Below are 21,225 nucleotides of genomic sequence, written 5' to 3' on the forward strand. Positions count from 1 at the left end.
TTTGATTATGCTGATATGTTCCTCTATGCTGTCCACTCAGGCATTCAGGGAATCTGTATTTTGTTTTATCTCATCAATTGTGTCTTTCATCTCTAATACTTCTGACTGATTCTTATTTATAGTTTCCATCTCTTTTGTGAAGAAGCTTCTGAACTCGTTGAATTGTTTCTCTACATTCTGTTTAACCTCATTGAGTTTTTTGATGATAGCTATTTTGAATTCATTGTTGTTTAGATTACATATTTCTGTCATATTTCCTCAGGACTCAATTCTGGGTACTTGTTTTCTCTCTGGTCTGGAGATTTGATGTAGTGTTTGATATTGCTAGAGGAGGTGGGTTGGATCTTAAGCATTCTGCTATTGTTTAGTTACAGTTACCACCTATCGCCACTGGGTGGGGGTCAAGAGCCATGTATTCTGAGCCCTCTGCCTTCAGCCAAGATCCCAGGCAGTGGAGTGGGTGCAGGGCAGGTCGGGGGAGAGGTGCTTTCTCCTGCATGCACTCCAGGCTTTCTCGCTCTGATCTCACTATCTTGCTCTCCTGGGGTGTTGGCTCAATGTCACCCCCCATGAAAGCTTTCGCCCCAGTAGAGGTCTTCCCTCTAGGCTGCACAGGCCTTGGTGGTCCTTGATGTTCCTGTGAACGAACATCCCATGCCCTGTTCCTTCCCTCACAGATCCTTTCACGGTCGCAGATCACAGTCTTTAGGGGAGGGAGCGAAGATTTCTCCTACTCCATTCCAGCTCCTCCGAGGAGACCTCCAGCCTCTCCACCCTCTGTCATGTGGCTACGTGTCTTGCCTACGTTTTTATGTTGTGTTAGGATGTCCTCTGTTGGAGGATGGATGCCTCTTTTCATTGTATGTTAGAGGGGAGAAATTCCTGGGCAAGTCCACTCTGCCATGATGCTGATGTCACTCTCCTCCTTTCTCTTTAAGTGAGGTTTCCTTTATTTATTTTCACGCTGTTAGCAGTCACTCTCCCCTGCCCCCCCTTCCCAGCCCCTGGCACCACTAAGCTACTTTCTGTCTCTATGCATTTACCTGTACTGGACATGCATATAAATGGAATCGTAACATCTGTGGCCTTTTGCGTCTGACCTCTTTCGCTTAACAGAATGTTTTCCAGGATCACTGTGTAGTAGCGTGCCTCAGCACTTCATTCGTTTTCATGGTTGAATAATATTCCACTGAGTGGATAGACCACAATTTGTTTATCCATTTATTAGTTGATGGACATTTGGATTGTTTCCACCTTTTGTCTGTTGTGAACACTGCAGCTATGAATACTCAAGTACAAGTTTTGTTTGAGTATCTGTTTTTAGTTCTCTTAGTTATACACCTAGGAGTGGAATTGCTGGGTCATAGGCTAATTGCATGTTTAACTCTTTGAGGAACTGCCAGGCTGTTTTCCATAGTAGTGGCCCCATCTTACATTCCCTGCAGCAATGCATAAGGGTCCCAATTTCTGCCTCTGTCCTTGCAGTCCTCATGTCGGGCCAGCAGGAACACAGTGAGCGGCTACTTCCTGGCGGGCCGGGACATGACTTGGTGGCCGGTGAGTGGCCCCTGACTCCTCCCACCCCCGCTTGGGGCGTCCACACCTGACATCTACGTCAGCTAGCATCCACAGCCCTTGGGTCGGCCACTTTGCGTGTCTTCCTCCCCAAGGTCACCGCCCAGGCCGGCTTGAGCAGCCTAGTCTGAGGCTGGCAGGGGGTCCCCGAACTTGGGAGGTAGGGATGGGGTGTGGGAAGTTGTGTAAAGTGCAGAGGCTTTGCGGTCTGGGTGGGCCTGCAGCTGATTCCCTCCCCTCTCTCCCCTCCAGATCGGAGCCTCCCTCTTCGCCAGCAGTGAGGGTGCGGGCCTCTTCATCGGACTTGCAGGCTCGGGCGCGGCTGGAGGCCTGGCTGTGGCGGGCTTCGAATGGAATGTGAGCTCCTGGAGGGGCATGCAGGCTGCGGGAGGGCGTGGCAGCCTCGAAAGGCCTTGGACGGGGGGCTCCGTGGGAGTCCACCCCCAATGGCGCAAGAGCACCTCCCAGCAGCTCGAGTCAGCCAATGTCCAGATGGGCTCTGTGTTGCGGTGTCCTTGGGGACGTCTGGTCTTCCGAATGCCAGCACACTGGATAGGCCAGTGGAAAGGGAGCTCTTGGCCTTGGTCCAGGCCATCTGTTTACAGAGGCACAGGGAGGGGAAGGAGTCACCCCAGGTTGTCATGCAGGTCAGGCCTCCAGACCACTGGTCCAACTGCGTCTCTGGAGCATGTCTTGTGGGAGCTGTGCCTGTTGTCCTCACCCTGCCTTTGTACCCCTCAGGCCACATACGTGCTGCTGGCCCTGGCGTGGGTGTTCGTGCCTATCTACATCTCCTCAGAGGTGAGTCTGCTCCTGGGACCTCAGGACAGCCTCTCCTGGGTCTGGGCCCTGGTCTGAGTTGGTGGTGGTGATGGGCAGGAGCCCCTGGCTTCACTCACAAGTTGGGGATCTCTCAGGGCTGGGTTTGTAATTAGTCCAACTAACATTCTTACCAACCCACCAAGGCAGGTCCCCAGGACCTCAGCCCGGGCGCCTTGTCTGATGGTTTCCACTGGCCCTGCGTGCTGCATCTTGGGGATGATGCTCCACCTGCCCGGGCAAACAGGCTGCACACCTGGGCACACACCTGGATGGCACGCCTGGGCAACACTCGACTCTGCCCTCTCCTTTAGCCCCAGCTGGGCAGTCACTAAGTCCAGTGGATCCCATTTCCTGCATCTCTCTCAGTGTGCCCCCTACTCTGCTCCTCACTGCCACCTTCCCCATCCAGCCCATTATAGCCCATGTGGATGTGTCACAACAGCCTCCAGACTTGTCCCGCTGTCCCCAGCCACAGCCCCTCCAATCCGCTCCTCTTATCAGCCCTGGAGAGCCAACGTCAGCCTGCAACTCCCCTGCCGAGCACCCTGAGGACATGGTCAGAACCCTTAGCCTGCAATTCAGGGCCCGGCGCCAGTCGGGAGGCCGGGCCCTGCCCTGAGAAGCCCCTGGCCCTGAACGCCGGGCGTGGTCTCGGGCAGTGCTTACCTCATGCCCCGTGCCTCCCCAGATCGTCACCATGCCTGAGTACCTTCAAAAGCGCTTCGGAGGCCAGCGGATACGCATGTACCTGTCAGTTCTGTCCCTGCTCCTGTCTGTCTTCACCAAGATATCGGTGAGCTGCTCCCCACCCCAGCTTCCACCCAGCATAGCCTCTGAGGGCCCATCCAACAGACCTGACATACTCTCATCCATCTCTGCCTTATTTAACAGTTGGGGAAACTGAGGCCCAAAGAGGGACAATGACTTGCCCAGGGTCACACAGTGAGTTTGTGACGCTGGTCCAGGGGCCCTGGAGTGTAGGCTCGGCAGCCTGCACAGCTGGGGGCAACGCGGAGGCCCCAGGCTCTAGATGCTGGCACGTCAGGTGCTCTCAGTCTGAGGGCTTGGTGGGGTCCGGGCTTGGCCTGGGCGTCCTCTCGGGGGCCGGCGCCGAGGGGAGCCGAGACCGCCCACCAGGGGGCGCCGAGAGCCCGCGCGTCGGGCCGGTTCCGAGGCTGCGCGGAGCCGAGGCCTCCGCCTGGGGCGGCAGCATCCCGGCCGAGCCCAGCCGGCCGCACCTGCCGACCGCGGGCGGCCCTCCCGGTGGGCGCCCCCAGCCCCTTCTCCTGGGCCTGGCCCCGGGCCGCGGGCAGGGCCGGAGCAGAAAGCACACCTCGGCTGTCAGTCGGCACTCGCTGGGGCTTGGCTTTCCCGGGCCCTGATTTTACGGATAGGGAAACCGAGGCCCAGGGAAGGGACAGAACTTGTCCCAGGCCTCCGGCGACGTCGCCGTGGTTCCCGCGCCTGCTCGGGGCGCCGGGGCGTAGGCGTGGGGCTGGAGCGCTCTCTCCTCGGCGGGGAAGTCGCCTCCGGGGCCCGTCAGCTGGGCGCGGGACGGGGACAGCCCGGGCGAGCCGCTGATGTGCGGGGAGCGCGGCCGAGGGGCTGAGGGTCGCTGGTGGGCCGGGCCGCGGGCAGGGCGCCCCGGAACGAGGCCCTTGGAGGCGACGGCTCCTCGGGGGCCTGGTCCACCCTGAGCCCTCTCTGGGCCCCGACGGGGGCTGACCTGCAGCTGACCCGCCCCTCGGCCCTGGGTGCGGAGCAGCCGGCCCGGAAGCCAGGGACACGGAAATAAGTGAGAGCCGGGCCCTGTCCCGCAGGAGCGGAGGGGTCCCGTGTGTCCACGGGGAGGGGCGGCGGCGAGCCTGCTGGGGGCGGCCTTTGAGCTGGGCTCTGACGGAGGAAGGGATACAGCTGGGGCAGGGGGACAAATGCCAAGGAGAGTGGGGCACTGTAGGATGTGTCTGGGGGGTGGTCGAGTCAGGAGTCTAGACTCTGGGGGTCTCTAAGGCAGACGCTTTCGGGGACGAGGTAGGAAACTGTGAGGAGGAGCTGGGAGTGAGGTAATCGGGAGCGATGGAGACCGAGGCGACCCGGAGAGCGTGCTCCAGCGTTCACAGCACACAGATCTGGCGCTGCATCTGGTCTCAGGCTGCCGGTTCCCCACCCCCCCGCCTCGAGGGCTGCAGGCAGAGATGGGGTTGGGGGTTCTGATTGTAAGGGGTCAAAGTAGCCAAAGGGCATCAGGCCTTTAAGCAGGGGAGTGACACGGTCAGGTCCGTTTGTCCCTCTGGCGCCTCCCAGAGGATGGACTGGAGGAGACAGAGGTGACAGGCCGGGAGGGCCTGCGGCGAGGTGGGGGTCTGGCGAGGCCGAGCTGTGGGCACAGGGGTTCTTTCACCCCCAGTCTCATCCTCTTGATATCTCCGCAAAAGAGTTTCTGTCTCACTCTCAGAGCAAGCTTACAGTGGGTGGCTTGGGTGGGACTTCCAGAAATGGCGGAGGGGTAAGTGGGAGGGTCCTCAGAGACCATCTTGTCCTGCAGCCCCAATTCACTGATGAGCCCGCTGAGACCTAGAGAGAGGCCGTCACCCACTCAAGGTCAAGGTGGATCAGGCAGAGATCAGCATTAGAACACCAGCCTCAGTCCCCCAGCCCAGGGGCCCGACCGCTGCCCCACTGCACTGACACAGCCAGGAAGTGACACTTCAAACTCCACTTTGTGGTGGGGAATGACTCAGTTTACCCACCGATAAAATGGGGAGCAGCTGACGTCAAGCCTGGGGCTTCAGCGTCAAGCGGGTCTGTCCGGATGAAGCAGAGGGAAATGAGAGGAGCACCTCTGCTGGGCTTGGCTTGGGAGGGATGGGGCTGTCCTGGCTGATGGCTTTGGGCTAAGGCTGTTTGAAGTGTCCAGCCGGCCCCCAGAGCCTGTGACCTCACTGGGCTGAGCCCAGGGAATGCCCCATGTGTTTGCACATCCGGAAGCCATCTCAGCTGCAGCCTGTCTGCACAGAGACCACAGGGCCCGCCTGCTGCCATCCCCCAGGCGGGGACACTGGTCTCAGAGACAACATGTGATGGCAGAGTGCAGAGATCCCCACCCTGATCCTCAGACGGGGCTGGGGGGAACTGAGCTCTATCACTGTGTGGCCCTGGGTCAGTCATTTAACCTCTGAAAAATAGAGAAATCTGGCATGACACCCCAGGCCAGTTAGAGTAAAGGCCAACTGTGGCCTACAAGGCCCTCCAAGGTTTGGCCCCTGCTATGTTGCTGCCCTCACCTCTCCCTCTTCTGTTGCACATGTCACTCCAGCCACACTGGCCTTGAACTTCTGTGAACATGCCAGGCACAATACTGCCTCAGGGCCTTTGCACTTGCTGTGGCCTCTGTCTAGAATACCCTGGATATCTCCGTGGGGATTCCATCCATATCCCCCTCCTCTCTCAAGCCTTTCAGATCCCTCCTCCTCAACAAGGCCTACCCCTGCCCCCGCAGGTCCATGCATCCTTACCTGCTCACCCTTTTTCATACACATACTGTCTTCCGGCAGGCCGAATGATTTACGTCTGTCTCCTTCATTTTCTCCTCTGTTCACTGATGTATCCTAGTGCCACTATGCACCCGGCACACCTCACATGACTGAGTGGAAGACACATGCCAGGGGTCAGTCAGCTCATTTTTTCTGGGAAGGGCTAGAGAGTAAATATTTCTGGTTTTGTGGACTATGTGCAAACTATTTGCCTACGCCGCTGGAGGGCGGAAGACAATGCCCTTGGGCGCGACTGGATCCGCTCTGTGGGCGCTAGCGCGCCAAGCCCTGTTATTGGTGAACGTGCCTATTTAGTGAGCACCTACTGTGCGCCAGGCGTTGAGTGAGCCCAGGATGGTGAGCACGCTTTTCGCTCTCAGGGAGCTTGTGTTCTAGACAGTGAGATAAATGAACTGACCAGTACAATTGTATGAAATGGTGAAAGTGTGACAGAAGCAGCAAAGGCAGGGCTGAACTCGAGAAGGGAGAGAGCAGGGGAGCCGTCAGGCTGGAGTTGGGGAGAGCGGCCTGGGACGAAAATGCTGGCCTTGAAGCAGCATCCCAGGCCGGCAGCTACAGGAAGCGGGTGGGCCCGGAGCTTGTGGAGCCATGGCCGGGCGAGGACCAGGGGCGGGAGGGCGCCGGTGGCGCAGGGCTGGGGCCGGGCGGGCGGTGGATCTGGTTCTGCGTCGGGGGAAAGGCAGAGATGTCCTGATCTTCCTCCCAACCAGCCCAGTGGGCGCTGGCGTCGGGGCTTCCAAGGGTGGAGGCCTCAATGGGGATGGGCAAGCTTTGGGGGCAGGGGATGTCAGGATGACTTTGGGGAAAATGCACAGTAAACTTGTGGTAAATGTCAGTGAGAACCACCTCAGCTTCTCTGCAACCCTCTGAAGCGGGGAGAGGAGGGATTCCGTGTGGGGGTGGCCGGTGCGGGGCAGGGCAGGGGCCCCCCCGAGGGCGGCCTGCAGATGAGCCCCAGCCTCCAGTCAGCTCAGCGGGCAGCCCCGCGCCCCCCCTCAGCCTCGCTCCCCCAGTGGCCTGGGCTCAGGTCCCTGCACGTCTGAGGAGACGGTGCAGGAGAGGGCCCCCTCTGTCCAGACCAGGAGCTCTCAGTCCCCAGGGTCGGCCCAGCGGCCTCGGGCCCTGCCTCATGGCCATGACCACGGGCTTCGTGCGGTCTTCTCCGTGCCGCGCCCTCATCCACGGAGTGGAGCGGGCCGTCACATCTACCTCTCAGAGCCGCAGGAGACGCTGGGAAGAAGGTGCTTGGGCAGCTTGCGGCACACGGCTTACCGAGCCCCAGCCAGCACTTCCCGGGGGAGCAGGCCTCGGAGGGTGGCTGGGTGTCTGGGCACGAGATGAGGGGGAGCAGCCGCTGCAGGTAGAAGGTGTGGTGTGGGTGCGGCCTGGGCATCATGCTTGGGGAAGAAGGGACGGGAGGTGGTGAGTGCAGTTGGTGGCACATGAGTTTGGAGTCAGATCACAGGAGAAAGCAGATGACCCCGGGCAATGGCCTGCAGCAGTGGGGAGCCATGGCAGGTTTCTGAGTGAGGGTGGAGCAGCGGCCGGAGGAGGCACAAGGCCCTTGAGAGCAGCCCCTCCTTTGAGATTCAGCTCCCTGGTGTTGTTGTTTCGATCTTGTTGCCAGAGTTTTGCCACTGTGGGCAAGTTCCTCCGGCTTGGCCTCCCCATCTGTGCCCACGGGGAGTTAGATCCAATTCTGCATCTGCTCCCCGGCCGCCCAGGGAGGGAGCCACAGAGGGGAGTCGGCTCCCTTGGAGGTCTTGCCTGCCCTTCCCCCAGCCTCCCCAGCCTGCAGGGGTCTGCAGAAGGGTCCAGCAGTGATGGAGGGCGCTGGGCACCCCTGCCTGCGTGCGGGCACAGGTGCCTGCCCCTCTTCACATCCGCTCCCCCATTTTACAGATAAGGGCCACTGAAGCTCAGGAGGTGAAGTGACCTGCTCAAAGCCAGGTGACCGGGACACAGTGGACCAGGGACACTGACCCAGTTCCGTGTGGCTCTGGGTTCAGGGCTCTTAGCTTCTCCCAGGCTGCAGCCTGCCTGGGCCCACAGGAGAGAGAGCCAGGTCTGCAAAAGGAGAGGTCAGATGGGACCGCGGACGTCTAGAGGGCCTCCTCTGGGGACTCCTTGGAGCCTGCAGGCTAACGCACAGTGGTTGCTGTGGCTCCAGCAGCAGCAGCACGTTTACCAAACGCTGCGTAGAGCCCTGGAGGGAAGACAGCAAAGTCCCACCACAGCCCCTTTGTGCTGTTCCTGCCGCCTGTCACACACCTCGTCACTCTTCAGGGCCTACTGCCACGGCAGGAAGGGATACAGTTGTCCCTCAGTATCCGTGGGGGATGGGTTCCAGGACCCCTGCGGATACACAATCTGAGTCCGTTAAGTAAAATGGCGCAGTATTCGCATACATGTAACCTACGCTCACCCTCCTGTGTACTTGGTCGTCTGTAGATTTCTTACAAGACCTAATACAACGTAAATGCTGTGTAGTTGTTATGCTGTATTGCTTAGAGTCATGACAAGAAAAAAAAGTCTGTACATGTTCAGTACAGACACAGCCATCCTAGGCCTGTGGATGCACAGTTGGCTGAACCTGCAGATTCAGGACTGCAGACATGGAGGGCTGGCCATAACTGTCCCTGAGGAGCAGAGGGGTCAGGGGAGCAGGGCGTCTGCGAAGACTGAGTTCTGAAAGATGAGATGCAGAGAGTGGAAAGTTCCAGACTGAGGGACCAGGTGAGCCGCGAAGTGCTGGGTGCGGACCGGCGGCAGCTGGTGTGACCAGCGTCAACTGTGCTTGTGAAGGTCGGGCGCCCAGACCAGGCCTCCACTCTAAGGGCGGCTGGGGTCCAGGGAGGGGTCCTGAGCAGTGGCTGGAGGATGACCAGGTGGAGGGGGTGCTGCTGCTTCCTGGCCTTCTCTTGCCTGACAGCTCGTCTCTGATATCTGCCTGGGCCTGACCTTACGAAAGCCCTTGCCCTCCCTGTGCCTCAGTTTCTCCTGTGGTCTCATGGGGCAGGGAGCTTGAAGAGTCCTTCCTGCCTCGACATTCATCAGCTCTGAGCTTCTCTGCTGGGCCTGGGGGGGAGACCCCTCCCTCCCCCAGCACACACTCACTCTCTCATGCGCACACACAAACTCCCCCACACACTGCCAAAGCCAGGGGCCCAGTGAGCGAGGCCGTTCTGAGCCCCTCCTCCTCTCCAGGAGAGGGCAGAGGAGGAGCCTGCAGGGAGAGATGCAGGGGACGTGGGCTCTGAGGGAGATGCCGCTTCATGCGGGCCCGGGGCCTGCGGGAGCAGGGGCTCCAGGAGCCTGGCTCTGGGCAGTGCTGGTTGGCTCCCAGTTGGGCCAGCCGCAGGGGCAGCCGGAAGGGGCCGGCACCCCTGAGCCTCGTGTGGACTGGTCCACGCACTGGCAAGCTCAGCTGCCCCACAGCCTTGCCCAGCCTCCTCAGGAGTCTCTCGGCCCCAGAAGCTGTATTCCGGGTTGTCTCCCCTCTGCCGAGCCAGCACAGAATGGCAGGTTTGGAAATCTGGAGGGGGTGCAGCCCGCTGCCCAGCCCCGAGGTCCCGCAGGACGGGGCGCTGTCCTCCTGCCCTGCAGGTGATTGCTGTCTGTGGGCCCATTCCCGCGAGAAGGTCGTAAGGCTTGCCTGGGGCTGCAGCTCCTGCCCCACGTGCTGCCCCAGGGTCAGCCTGAGACGTGGTCCCGGCTTTAGTTCCAACCCCACAGGGGAGCAATAAGCAAGACCAGCCCTCTGTCCCCCAGCCCACCCTGGGCACAAGTCCGGTCTCTTGTCCGGGGGACCCCTGCCTAACAGGGCGCAGAGAACAGGGGGCGCACCCAGCTGGACGTGGGCCTGGAGGCCAAGGCATACGGACCTGTTTTCTGAGGCCCACTAATCCGGGGCCCCCAGGAGCCCTCGTGGCCTCCTCGTCAAGGACCCGTGGGAACTGAGGGGACATCGCTCTGCCTTTGCCTCCCCGGGCAGGGCCAGAGGCAACAACGCTGCTCCTGGGGACACCAGCCACTTAGCACTTTCCTAACAACAGCACATCCTCTGCACGTGGCTCGTCCACAGCTAGGACCTCCTCCAACCCCCACGACAGCCCCGGCAGCGAGGGGTCTCCCTTTGCTCATCTGTGGGGCACTGAGGCCACACGGCGGGCGAGCGAATGGTGGAGTCGGGGCTGGCTCACACTGTGGGTCCTGCGGTCACCTCGGCCTTTCCCCCCAGATCGACCTGTACGCGGGGGCTCTCTTCGTGCACATCTGCCTGGGCTGGAACTTCTACCTCTCCACCATCCTCATGCTCGTCATCACCGCCCTGTACACCATTGCAGGTACGGCGCCCCGCAGGGCTCGGATGGGGCTCCCGCAGAGGGGCCTGACCACTGGCCTGGGCATCGGTGGATCCGAGGCTGGTGGGAGCCCGGGGGCGGGAGCTGGAGGCAGAAGGCCACCTCTGGGAAGCAGTTGGTTTAGGTCAGAGAGCTGGGGACTTGAAGCCCGGCTCTGCTGGCCCAGCTGCCTCGTCCCACAGCTCACTCACCTGTGAAAGGCAGGGGACACGTATGTGGAACAGCTGTCCCTCCTCCCGAGGCCAGGCCCCTCCAGCTCCCTTGTTTCCTCTGCAGGAGGCCTGGCTGCTGTGATCTACACAGATGCCCTGCAAACGCTCATCATGGTGGTGGGGGCTGTCATCCTGACCATCAAAGGTGAGGGCTGTCCCGGCAGCAAGCCCTGTGCCATCCGGCTGCTGCCCTGCAGGACCCAGGCATCACTGCTGGGGATGTGGTGGGTTCCCTGGTCAAGCCATGAGGGTGACAGAGGCTGCCTGCTCTCCTCCTGTTCCCAGGGCCCAGCTGCATGTTGGTCACTAGCTCTGGGCCAGCCCGCGTATGGCATAGAGCTGCCTCAGGAACACAGGGCTCAGCTCCAGGCTTGACCGTGAGGTGGGGCCAAGGCAGATGTGCAGACACACAATTAGGGGCCCGCAAGACTCTCGGGCATCTGCTCCAGGTGTTTCAAATCATGTACAAGATGCCCGGAAGCGCTGCAATGACTGCTGGGGGAGAAGGGAGTTGAGACAGATCGCTGATACCGGTCTGGGAGAGGCGAGGAAGCTCAGAGGGCTGCTCCGAAAGGAAGTGAACTCCCCGTCCCCAGAGGTATGCAAGCAGAGCCAGGAGCATCCCACAGAGGGCAAACAGGGGCCTTTAAAGTCTCTTCCAGCCTCAGACTCTAGGCTCCCGGGGCTGGGCAGTTCTGACCCTTGTATGGTGTGCGTCTGTCTGCTCCGAGCACCCGCCCCGGCCTAGCCTGGGCAATGATGCTGCAGGCCCAGTGTCCGAGCAACAGGCTTCCTGCTTGGCGAAGGCAGGGAGTGGGCCTGGGGCTGAGACAGGGGTTTTCCTGTGTCCAGACTTCTGTGTATCTGCCTCCTCTCAGACCAGGGGCCCATGTCCCCAGAACCCACTGCCGAAGAGGGACCCAGGCAGCCAGGCCCAGTCTGGAGAGGACGGGAGTGATCGCAGACACAGCAAAAGCCACCGACGGGCCGGAGCTTGGCCCCACGGGACTCTGACCCTGAGGCAGACAAGAATAGTGAGGAGGCGGATATGGTCTGGGCTCAAGAGGAAGGACCCCTGGCTCGAGCCCCAGCTGGCTGGCTGTATGACCTTGGTTGGGCCCTTGGCCCTCCTGGGACCTCAGTTTCTGCCTGAGTGCCATATCACCGCCAGCCATTCTCAGCTCCGCCAAAATCACGTCCTTCCGAGCCCCTCGGTCAGGGCTTCAACACTTTAGACTCCTCAGGAAAGGCCCGGAATGCCAAGAAAAAATCTGTTGCTTCCTTGAATCGACAGTCTGAAACCTGGCAGAGAACCCCGTACCCAAGTCCAACGAACATCCAGAGGCCAACAGGACACTGGGGTGCCCACGTGCAAAATGCTCATTTAATAGTGTTATTTTAAATACAAATAAAATAGTCATTTGAACTCACCTATTTTTTTAAAACCCTCTACCCTCCGTGCCTTTCCAGACATTGGGAAAGGTAAAGTGGGGAAAAGTCAAGTTTGATGCAACAGGAAGTTACTTGTGAGATGAGGGCAGTGAAGCCGGGAGTCAGGGCCACCAGCAACAAACCAGTCCCTGTCCCCCAACCCCTCCAGCTTTCGACCAGATTGGCGGGTATGAGCAGCTGGCGGCAGCCTATTCCCAGGCCGTCCCAACCAGGATCATCGCCAACACCACTTGCCACCTGCCGCGCGCAGATGCCATGCACATGTTCCGAGACCCCTACACAGGGGACCTCCCGTGGACTGGGATGACCTTCGGTCTGACCATCATGGCCACCTGGTACTGGTGCACCGACCAGGTGAGTGTCAGCATCACTGCCTGCCCCACCTTCCTGCCGTCCGGGGTTGGCTCTGGAGGGTCGGGGTGGCCCCTCTGCCAATCCTCGGCGTGGCCCCTCGAACACCTGCACGGTGAGTCTGGGCTGGGGCCAAGGCCATGGACGGCCTGGCTTCAGGCCCGGGGACAGCGTGCTAGGGGTCCTTGCGGTCCCGGGGGGCCTGGGCCCTCCGTTTGGAATCGGATGAGGCCCACTGGCCGCCGCCCGTCCTGGCCTTCAGGTGTTTCGACTGGGACAGTTTGGAGTATGGGATTCCAAAAGGACTTGGATGCTCCTCGGTGGCCCTGCCATCAGCCAGGGGGCTCCCAGGATCTGGCAGCGTGCGTGGCCCAGGGCCACCCTTGGCCTGCCAGTGATGGGGGCCTGCCACGGTTGGGCCTGCTTTCCTGGTAGAGCTCTGGACGCCTTCAGCAGTGGGGCGGCACCGTGCAGGTCCTGTGGTCCTTGACAGCCGTGGGAAGCCATCCTTATCTCTGGTCCCCGAGGCAGGGACTCCATAATAGTGGAACTTTGGGCCCTGGGAGAGAGAGAGCAGGGTAAGTGAGATCCCAGGAGCCACTCCATCCCTTCCCTCGGGATCCTTGCCGGGCAGGCTGCAGCGGCAGCTTCTGGGTTTTCCTCCTGGCCCTGCCACTCACCAGCTGGTGGTCCTGGCCAAGTTTGTTTCAAATACTGGGTGTCTCAGTCTCCCCACGTGTCACATGGGAATAATCCTGCCTTTCGTGGTTGTGATAAGGCAAGTTCCACTGCTGCTCAATGCCCCTGCCCAGACTCCTCCATCTGTAAAGGGGCTGGATGGGATTGTCGGAGGCAGTGCCTTGATGCGGTCCGGGGTCCTGGTGAGTGCGGTCCTGTCCTGCCCGAGCTGTGAACCCACCAGGTGACCTCAGATAGCCAATTCCCCTCTCTGGGCAGAAGCAGCTGCTGCCCCCGCCCCGCCTGCTCCAGAAGCCACGGGCAGCTACAGGCAGCACCGAGGGTGGGAAACAGCCTGGGAAGCAGCAGACCTCAGCGGCCACAGGCCTGACAACGCCCTCCCCTCTGGACCCGTGCCCCCAAGGGCTTCACCACGGGAATCGGGCAGCCAGACCTGGGGGTGAATGAGGGCAGTCTCCCTCTGCGGTAGGCCCGGCCAACCCGTGCACGGGCTGGAACTCTGAGGCCCAGTGGGCAGAACTGGGATGTGCGCCCAGAGCAGAGTGACTTCTCCTGGGACCAGGGCTGCCTGCCCACAAGGGGAATGCTCAGCGTGTTCCCCCAAAGAGCCTCCCTGGGTTGGGACAGTGGGAAGCGATCCAGGCTGGGAGGCTTCAGAAACCCTGGGAGGTTGCGCCTCAACTTCCCCATCTGTCACGTGGTGCCCAAGATTCCCACGAGGGCTGCGCCTCACGTGTGGGCCTTCAGGGAACGCGTGGACCCAGAGCAGGTGTCTTCCCAGCTCCCCTGGGAGGGATGGGTGGGCGAGGGGCTGTGGAGGGTGTGCTGGCGGTGCCTGGACTGCCTGCTGGGCCAGCCTGGGCCCCTTCACCCCAGGGCACCTCGTTTCCTCCCCACTCAGCACGGGTCTGGCATGGCCCTGGTGTCTCTGGGGAGAACATCATTCAGGAGATTTTCCCATGAAGGCCAAGTGAACCAGCACACGGCCTGGCCTCGAGGTCAGGGCTGGAGGCCTTGTTGCCTGGATAAGACAGGGTCGGTCACACGGAGATGGAGACAGGACACCACTGACCCCAGGGGGGTCCAGAGTACCACTGGCACCAGAAGGCCACGGCCTGGCTTCAGTCTTACCCCGCCTTGTCCTCCCGCTCAGGCTGGGTCTGCCCAGGGGGCAGCAGGGCCTTGGTCCAGAAGCCCCACAAAGCAGGGACCAGCGGGCTGGGGCCACCTGCCTGCCTGGTCCTCCAGGTCCTGTTCTGCTGTGACCCTCACCAGCACCCAGGGGCTCTGCAGGGTGCCTGGAGGGCTGACCACTCAGTCCCTTGGACAGGGTAGCCCTCCAGGACGCCCAGTCTGGTCAGCGCCAGATGGCAGCTCCACATGCTGGAACCACGGGTGCTCTCCGTCATCTTCGTTAGACTTTTCACTATCTCCCAGCTCATCCATAATACGTCGGTGACACTCTCGTATCAGAAACAAACAAAACCAACAAGACAAGAGATAGAAGGCCTACAGGGCAGAGAGTGCCGGCCTGGGATCTGCCATGCCCTTCCCTGACCTGTTTCCCTGTCTATAGAATGGGGAGGCACACAGACAGGAAGGACCTCCTGGGGCCTGCCCACCTCGGCAGTGACCTTCTGTTGCCTGCTGCTGCTGCAGCTCAGACGAAGGGTCTTCCTTTTAGGCAGCAGCAGCTGCATCAATCATAACAATGACCACAATGCTTCTGGCTCCTGATGCAGGCCAGGAGTGTTGGGTGGTACCCACACCTCATTTCACTCATGGGAAGGCTCCTGTCCCCATCTCATAGCTGAGGAGACGGACACCCGGGCCAGCTGAGGACTTCTCTGAAGGGTAGGGCCAGCATCCAAATGCTCCTGGGCTGGCACCGAGCCATGGCTGGCCCTGAGGTTGCACCCAAAGGGAAGCCTAAAATTGGGGAACTCGAGACCAGCCAGGCACAGCTTGGTGGTCTACAGAGCGGCCTCACTCAGTCCTTGCAGCAACCCTGCGGGTCCGTGGGAGTCTCCCATTTTGTAGACAACGACACAGCAGTTCATGGGGGTGAAGCTGTGGCTTAGAGGCTGAGCATGGCAGTGAGTGCCGGCCTCCAGCACGGCCGCGCTGGGCCTGTGTGAGAGGCACGGGGAAGCAGGGGCCCGCTCACCCCGCAGGGGAAGTTCCGGCCTTGCTGCCCGCCACTTGCTCTGCTGGGGCGCCGAGCCTCAGCTTCTGCACCTGTAGAACGGGGCGACAGCAGCTGTCCCGCCTGCCTCCCCGAGCCGGCCACTGTGAGCACGGTGGGAATAATGGAGCATGATGTGCAGGGTTAGGGAAACGCTTGCTCTCTCCTCTGAGGAGCGCTGCCCGGGCTCCTGGCATCACAGGACACCAGAGAAGAACGGTCTGTCCAGGACTGAGTGTAACCCCTCACTGTCCAGACAGGGAAACTGAGGCCCAAAGTGAGGCAAGGACTTGTCCCAAGTCATGGGAAGCCGGTGGAGAAACAGGGCTGCAATCAGCTTGTCCCGCATACCCAGTGCTGCCGCGCCAGCGCCCTGTAATCAAGGCTTCACGAGAGCCGTGGCTGGGGGAAAAGCTGGGAGCGACCTGTTAGACCAGCATGTTTGCAAAATAAGTTAAAACCACAGGTAATTTCTACTTCTGAATTGCAGGTGGTGATCTAAACTGCAGAACAGATAAGGAAAAATATTTACGTTTAAAAGTTATAGATTGCACAACTCTGTGAACACTCTAGAAACCACCGAACTGCACACTTCATGTGGCTAAAAAGTATGTGAATTATATCTCAGTAAAAGTATTTTTAAAAAGTTAGATTTTTTTTTAAAGTAGAATCATAATGTCAGAGTTGAGACAGATCTCAGATGCCATCAGTTCCAATTACCACCCCCCCCCCCCCAATCTGCAGATCTGGAAACTGAGGTTTAGTTAGGATCCTCCTAAGGCTACGTGAGGAGCTGCCCTGAGGCAGTTTCCAGCATCCCTCAACTACTGACCTGCAAGCTTTCCAAAACCCCAGGTTGGAAAGCTCCTGACCTCTGCCAGTGACACAAACACAGCTGGTGCCAGTGTCTACATCTGCATTGTGTAAGCACACCAGCTGCACTCGGGAGAGCACAGGGGATCAGAGGGTGGGTAGTCCCCGATACATCCGACCCAGGGTCTCTTCCAGCCCTGACAATCGGAGTGGCAGGCCAGGCAGGATCCACACGAGTAGCCTACTCGACAGTTGGGGAGACTGAGTCCCTGGAACTTGGCCCCTGGTGCTTGGTCAATGGGAGTGAGCTCTGCTCTGGGTGGAACTGTCAGGCTTGAGCTGTGGTGGTCTCGGGCGGGTCTGAGGCTAGCAGGGCAGCATCTGTCTCATGCCGTGCCCTGAGGCCCATCAGGCAGAAATCCTGCCACAGGGGTCCCTGAGGGGGCTGGGACTCACTGATTTCTTGTGTCCCCAGGTCATCGTGCAGCGGTCACTGTCTGCCCGGGACCTGAACCACGCCAAGGCGGGCTCCATCCTGGCCAGCTACCTCAAGATGCTGCCCATGGGCCTGATGATCATGCCGGGGATGATCAGCCGTGCACTGTTCCCAGGTAGGACCAGGCGCCAGGGGCTGAGCTGGGGCTGCGGGACACCCAGGGTTCTGGGTCCTTGGCCTGCAAAGGTCACCAGAAGGGTGGCAAAGGATGGATGTGAGCCGTCTCCTGGCCTGGGGGAGCAGGGAGGAGAGTGGTCCCCAGGGCCACAATCAAAGGGACTGACATGGAGGAGGCTTGGCATAACGTCCAGACACCACTTAGTGCTGTGTGACCTAGGGGTGTAAAGGAACATCTCTGTGTAGCCACCATTTTCTCATCTGCAAACTAGGGAGTGGACCACTCACGTGGAAGGGCAGCGTCAACTTCCTGTAACGCCAGGCACCTGCAGCCTCTGGGTGTTTCTGGTGCGTTTCCTTTCAGCTCCTGGCAGTTGGCTTAGGTTACCTTTAGGGACACTAGGGCTGAGGTCCCCAGAATTGGTAACGACCTGCCCACATGTGTGACCCTGGGTGCTTCCTTCCCCACCCCCGTCCCGGTCATCAGTTTCCCCATCTGTAACAAGGAAAGCTGTGGGAGCCGGGCATGCAGCAGCCCAGCAGACGGCAGTGGTCCCGGGACCCCAGTGTGCAGGGACCCTGACCCACCTGTGCTTTCTTGTCCACGGAGCGCGGGGCCTGCGTCCTCCTCGGAGTGTCCACCTCCTCTCGCTCCTGATCCTGGGCCCAGGACGAGACAGCCTGGGGTCCACCAAAGGTCCCGTGGGTCATGTGGGGGGCACTCAGCTGTCGGCGGGGGGACTGGGCTGGCCCGTTGGCCACCTGCTCTGAATGGTGCCTCCGGAGAGGGGCCAAGCGCTCCCTCACCTCAAAATACTCGTCTGACACGGAAGAGGAGGCCACCGAAAGCCGCCGGGGGCCAGAGCCAAGGCCAGAGCTGCCCGAGAGGCTGTCCTGGTCACTGAGGGTCACATAGTCGTCGTCATTTTCCTCCTCTTCCCCATCCAGACCATTGGGGATGGCTGGCCCCCTGCCATCGGGGTCATCCTGAGGCGTGGACAGCTGCCGCTGGAGTGGGGCATGGCCCAGGCCGGCCGTCCTGGACAGCCCGTGGTCTGCCCCATTCTGAGGCACCCCCTCTGCAGGGGTCTCCAGGGCCCAGCCGACACCACTGCTGTCCTGGGCAAGCAGGTCTGCTACAGGGACTGTCCGGGGCTTGGGCACCGGGGGCCGTGATTCAGGGTCCCCCCGGGGGAGGCCATTCTCAGCTGGGACCCCGTCCTGAGGGGCCCTGGGCGCTGGGGCGGGGCTGCAGTCCTGGCTCTGCCTCCACTGGGCGCTGGCCTGGGACGTGTCTCGGATCTTGATGCGGTTCATCTGGCTGGGCTGGGGGTTCCAGATATTGGGGTCGATGATATTGATGTAGCCCAGGATGTCACTGCCAGGCTCTGGGTCCGGCTCCACCCACGTGGGCAGGTACTCGAACATGTTGGCCCGCTCCAGGTTGAGCAGCCCCGGGTGGATGGGCAGGAGCAGCTCGGGGAGGTCTCCCGGCCGCTCGGCCAGCGCTGCACCCTGCGGCCCTGGAGGCCTCTTGACATCTTGCTTCTCAGAGGAGCTCTTGGCAATCTCGTCGGCACTCTTGGCCTTGACCAGCGCATACTTGGGGTTGACAAGCTTCTTGGCCACGGTGCCTGAGGGCACCAACGGGACCACGGAGGGCAGCACAATGGGCTCTGGCTCGGGTTCCTTCTCCATGGGGATGCCCTTGAGACTGACGCTGTGCGACATGAGGTACAGCTCCTGGAACTGCCGGTCGAACATCTCTACCACCTGGCCGGACAGCACGGAGATCACATTCCGGTCCGTCCTCGCGGCTGACCACGTGAAGCTACAACACAGGGGGAGGGGCAGCCAGGTCAGGCACGTGGGGACCTGCCTCCTCCCCTGGGCCCTGAGACCACCTGCAGTGGGCGTCTGAGCAAGCCACTGTCCACCCACAGGCCTGTGTTCATCAGCCTGTGGCTTGTGGGGCCTTGGGACGGGATCGAGAAGCAAGCAGACCAGAGGACGGGGCACCAGCCTTGGGGTCAGACCTCGTGCAACTCAGTTACCTGGAGCCACTCTCAGCCATGTAAAACAGACCGTGCTGCGCTGCTCTTGGGTGCCACAGCACCCCTTACGGCTGCATGCAAAATGCCCAGGGCAGCCCGGCACCTGGCGTCGTCCAGCATACAGTGGCTGGTGCTATCACTGATGTCTCTGACCAATGACCAGAGTGACTGCCCTGTGAGCTCGGGAAGATGCAGCTTGGCCTAGCCCACACCCCACCTCCAGGCTGGAGCAACAGTCGGCAGACAAAAGCCGTCCTCAGCCTGCTTCCGGGGCGGGCGGGTGGCGTGCGGGCGTGCCCCAGCCTCGCTCACGCCTCAGCAGTTTTGGGACCAATGAACCGGAATAACCAGGGTGTCATAAGGCAGGATTACAGGCAGAAACCCACTGGGAACCGGAGCCGCCTCTCCCCTCAGCCCCGAGAAAGCAGAAGAGTCACCTGTAAGAGCCACAGATGGCCCTGTCTCCATCCACGAACATGAACTTCTGGGCCAGCGCGCCCTTGAACTTGGTGGCCGACCTCGTGAAGAACTCTGTGCCCCCGCTGCTCCGCACCCTGAGGTTCTGTGTTGGGCGATGAGAGATGGAATTACACAGTGGCACCGGCCACACCAGGGGCGCCAGCCTCTGCCCGGGGCTCACGGAGGGCTTTGGGGGAGCTCTCACGGGGGACAAGGTGGCGAGGCCTGGAGAAAGGGCTGGGGTGCGTGGGACCACAGGGTCCGGGCCAAGGCTAGAAGCGGTGGGACATGAAACGAGAGGAGAGTAGGGGCTGGTGACAAATGGCGCAGTGCAGGATGGACTGGGCGTGGCCTGAAGGGTGTCCACAGAGCAGCCCCACCAAGACAAGAGCCGGCTGGCCAGGCCGGGGTGGGAAAGGCTGCTGCAGGTGGTAGGAGGCTGGTGCAGGGTCTCGAGCAGAAAGGTTGTGTGGACACATTTTAGGAAGGTCCCGCTGATGGCTGGGGGCTATGCAGTGGGGTGGGGATGGGGGGCTGCCCTGAGGGACCTGGGTCTTGCCCTCTGGCAAATCTGTGGCCTTCCCAGGATGAGTGACCGGCTGGGCCTCTCCCAGGGTCTTCTCCACACAGGTGGTTTATCGTTCCCACTAAGCTTTGCTCACTGAGGGCAGGGCTCACAGCAAACCATCCTACTTCCTCTCGGGCCAGCCACTGCCTGGTACCCAGGAGCAGTTCAGTAAACGGTCAGATCCCACTCCCTACTGGGCTGGCACTGCCTGGCTCAGGAGCAAGCCAGAAGGCCCTGAGAAATCACAGGAGGGAGGGCTAAGACCCAGAGAGAAGGGGGTTCTCCCAGGCATCCCGGACAGAGCCGGGCCCACCACCCCTGCGGGTCCAAGGCCAGGTCGCCCCTGCCTTTCTCTGGACGCTGGCCATGGAGGGTCCTCCCTCTCTGCCGTGGAGTCTGGGTGTCGGTGGGCCTGGTGCCGCAGGGCTCCGGTGCAGGCTCCCCTCAATGGCAGGAGGCTCTTGCTCTGAGGGAGGGGCAGGTGTGAAAAGCCAGTGGTAGGGCATGGCAGACCCCAGGAAGGGCAGGGCAAGCCCGGCTGAGACCCAGGAGTTGAAGGGACAGCTGAGGGCACCCCAAAGTAGAACCTCGGGCTGGGCTCATTTGGTGCAACCATTGCCAGTGCGGTGTGTTAGAAACAGAGGCTTCTGGGGGCCCCAGAGATTCGGCTCAGAACTGGGGTCAGGCTGGGAATTACATTTTTAACACAGCTTCTGGCACTGGGCTGTTACACCTTCTGTGACTTCCACACCTGTCCCCCCACGCCCCCCCACCCACTCACTGGCCCCAGCTTATTAACTGCCCACTTCTTCATTGACCCCCGCCAGGGCCCCCAGCTGCAAACACAGAGATGACTGTGCCAAGGATCCCACACTGGAGGTGAGGGGGAGGCTGTGGGAGGGTGGGGCAGGCTCCAGGGCAGGCTGACTTCTTGGATATCATGTGAAAGATGAGGAAGAGGGGGTGAGGGTTACCATTCCAGGCACAGCATTCCAGATGTGGGAATACAGAGGCCCAGCAATGAGAGCGGCAGTGCATCTAAGAAATGCAAGGACTTGGAGGAGGCGGGTGGGTGACAGAGCCTGCAAAGCGGGCCCAGCTGGATGCTGACATAAGACCCTACACCTGCTGAAAGGCCTGGCTTGGCCCTGGGGGCAGTAGGGAGCCATGAGAGGATTTAGAGCAGGGAGTGATGTGGTTGGAGCTACACCTGAAGAAGAGTTCTGGCAGTGGGAGGATGTGTGAAATGAAGGGGGAGCCAGAGGTGGAGGACGCAGAGGGGCTGCTGTGGGTGAGGAGTGGACCTCAGGGAGATGGGTGTGGGTCTGAGGGAGCTGGGGCCTGCCCTGCACTCCAGCCCACTACCCCCAGGAGTACCTGCATCCCTCCTTTCTGTGAAGGTCCTGGACCCCTCTCTGCTCGGGGTAGCCTCAGGACAGTGTCCACAGACATTGAGGGGCGAGTCCGCAAGGATGCCCACCTGGCTATGGAGTGAACAATCCTT

At 60.8% G+C, this 21,225-nt stretch overlaps 2 protein-coding genes across 2 annotated transcripts in view; one reads left to right on the forward strand and one right to left on the reverse strand.

The window, feature by feature from the left end:
* The window catches only part of SLC5A10 (solute carrier family 5 member 10), a 73,923-nt gene that overhangs the window by 16,195 nt on the left and 36,503 nt on the right, over positions 1–21,225 (forward strand). Inside the window, exons 2-9 of the mRNA XM_014851680.3 lie at positions 1,486–1,557; positions 1,828–1,932; positions 2,317–2,376; positions 3,086–3,190; positions 10,192–10,297; positions 10,592–10,672; positions 12,128–12,333; positions 16,503–16,638. Coding sequence (XP_014707166.1) covers positions 1,486–1,557; positions 1,828–1,932; positions 2,317–2,376; positions 3,086–3,190; positions 10,192–10,297; positions 10,592–10,672; positions 12,128–12,333; positions 16,503–16,638 — 871 coding nt within the window. The remainder of the gene's footprint in view (positions 1–1,485; positions 1,558–1,827; positions 1,933–2,316; positions 2,377–3,085; positions 3,191–10,191; positions 10,298–10,591; positions 10,673–12,127; positions 12,334–16,502; positions 16,639–21,225) is intronic.
* Positions 11,886–21,225, reverse strand: part of FAM83G (family with sequence similarity 83 member G) — a 30,145-nt gene continuing 20,805 nt past the window's right edge. Inside the window, exons 4-6 of the mRNA XM_044744523.2 lie at positions 19,132–19,256; positions 17,229–18,471; positions 11,886–12,889 (exon numbers count right to left, since the gene is read on the reverse strand). Coding sequence (XP_044600458.1) covers positions 12,506–12,889; positions 17,229–18,471; positions 19,132–19,256 — 1,752 coding nt within the window. The 3' untranslated portion in view covers positions 11,886–12,505. The remainder of the gene's footprint in view (positions 12,890–17,228; positions 18,472–19,131; positions 19,257–21,225) is intronic.

This window comes from Equus asinus, chromosome 13 (assembly GCF_041296235.1).
Source record: "Equus asinus isolate D_3611 breed Donkey chromosome 13, EquAss-T2T_v2, whole genome shotgun sequence".
Taxonomy (NCBI): domain Eukaryota; kingdom Metazoa; phylum Chordata; class Mammalia; order Perissodactyla; family Equidae; genus Equus; species Equus asinus.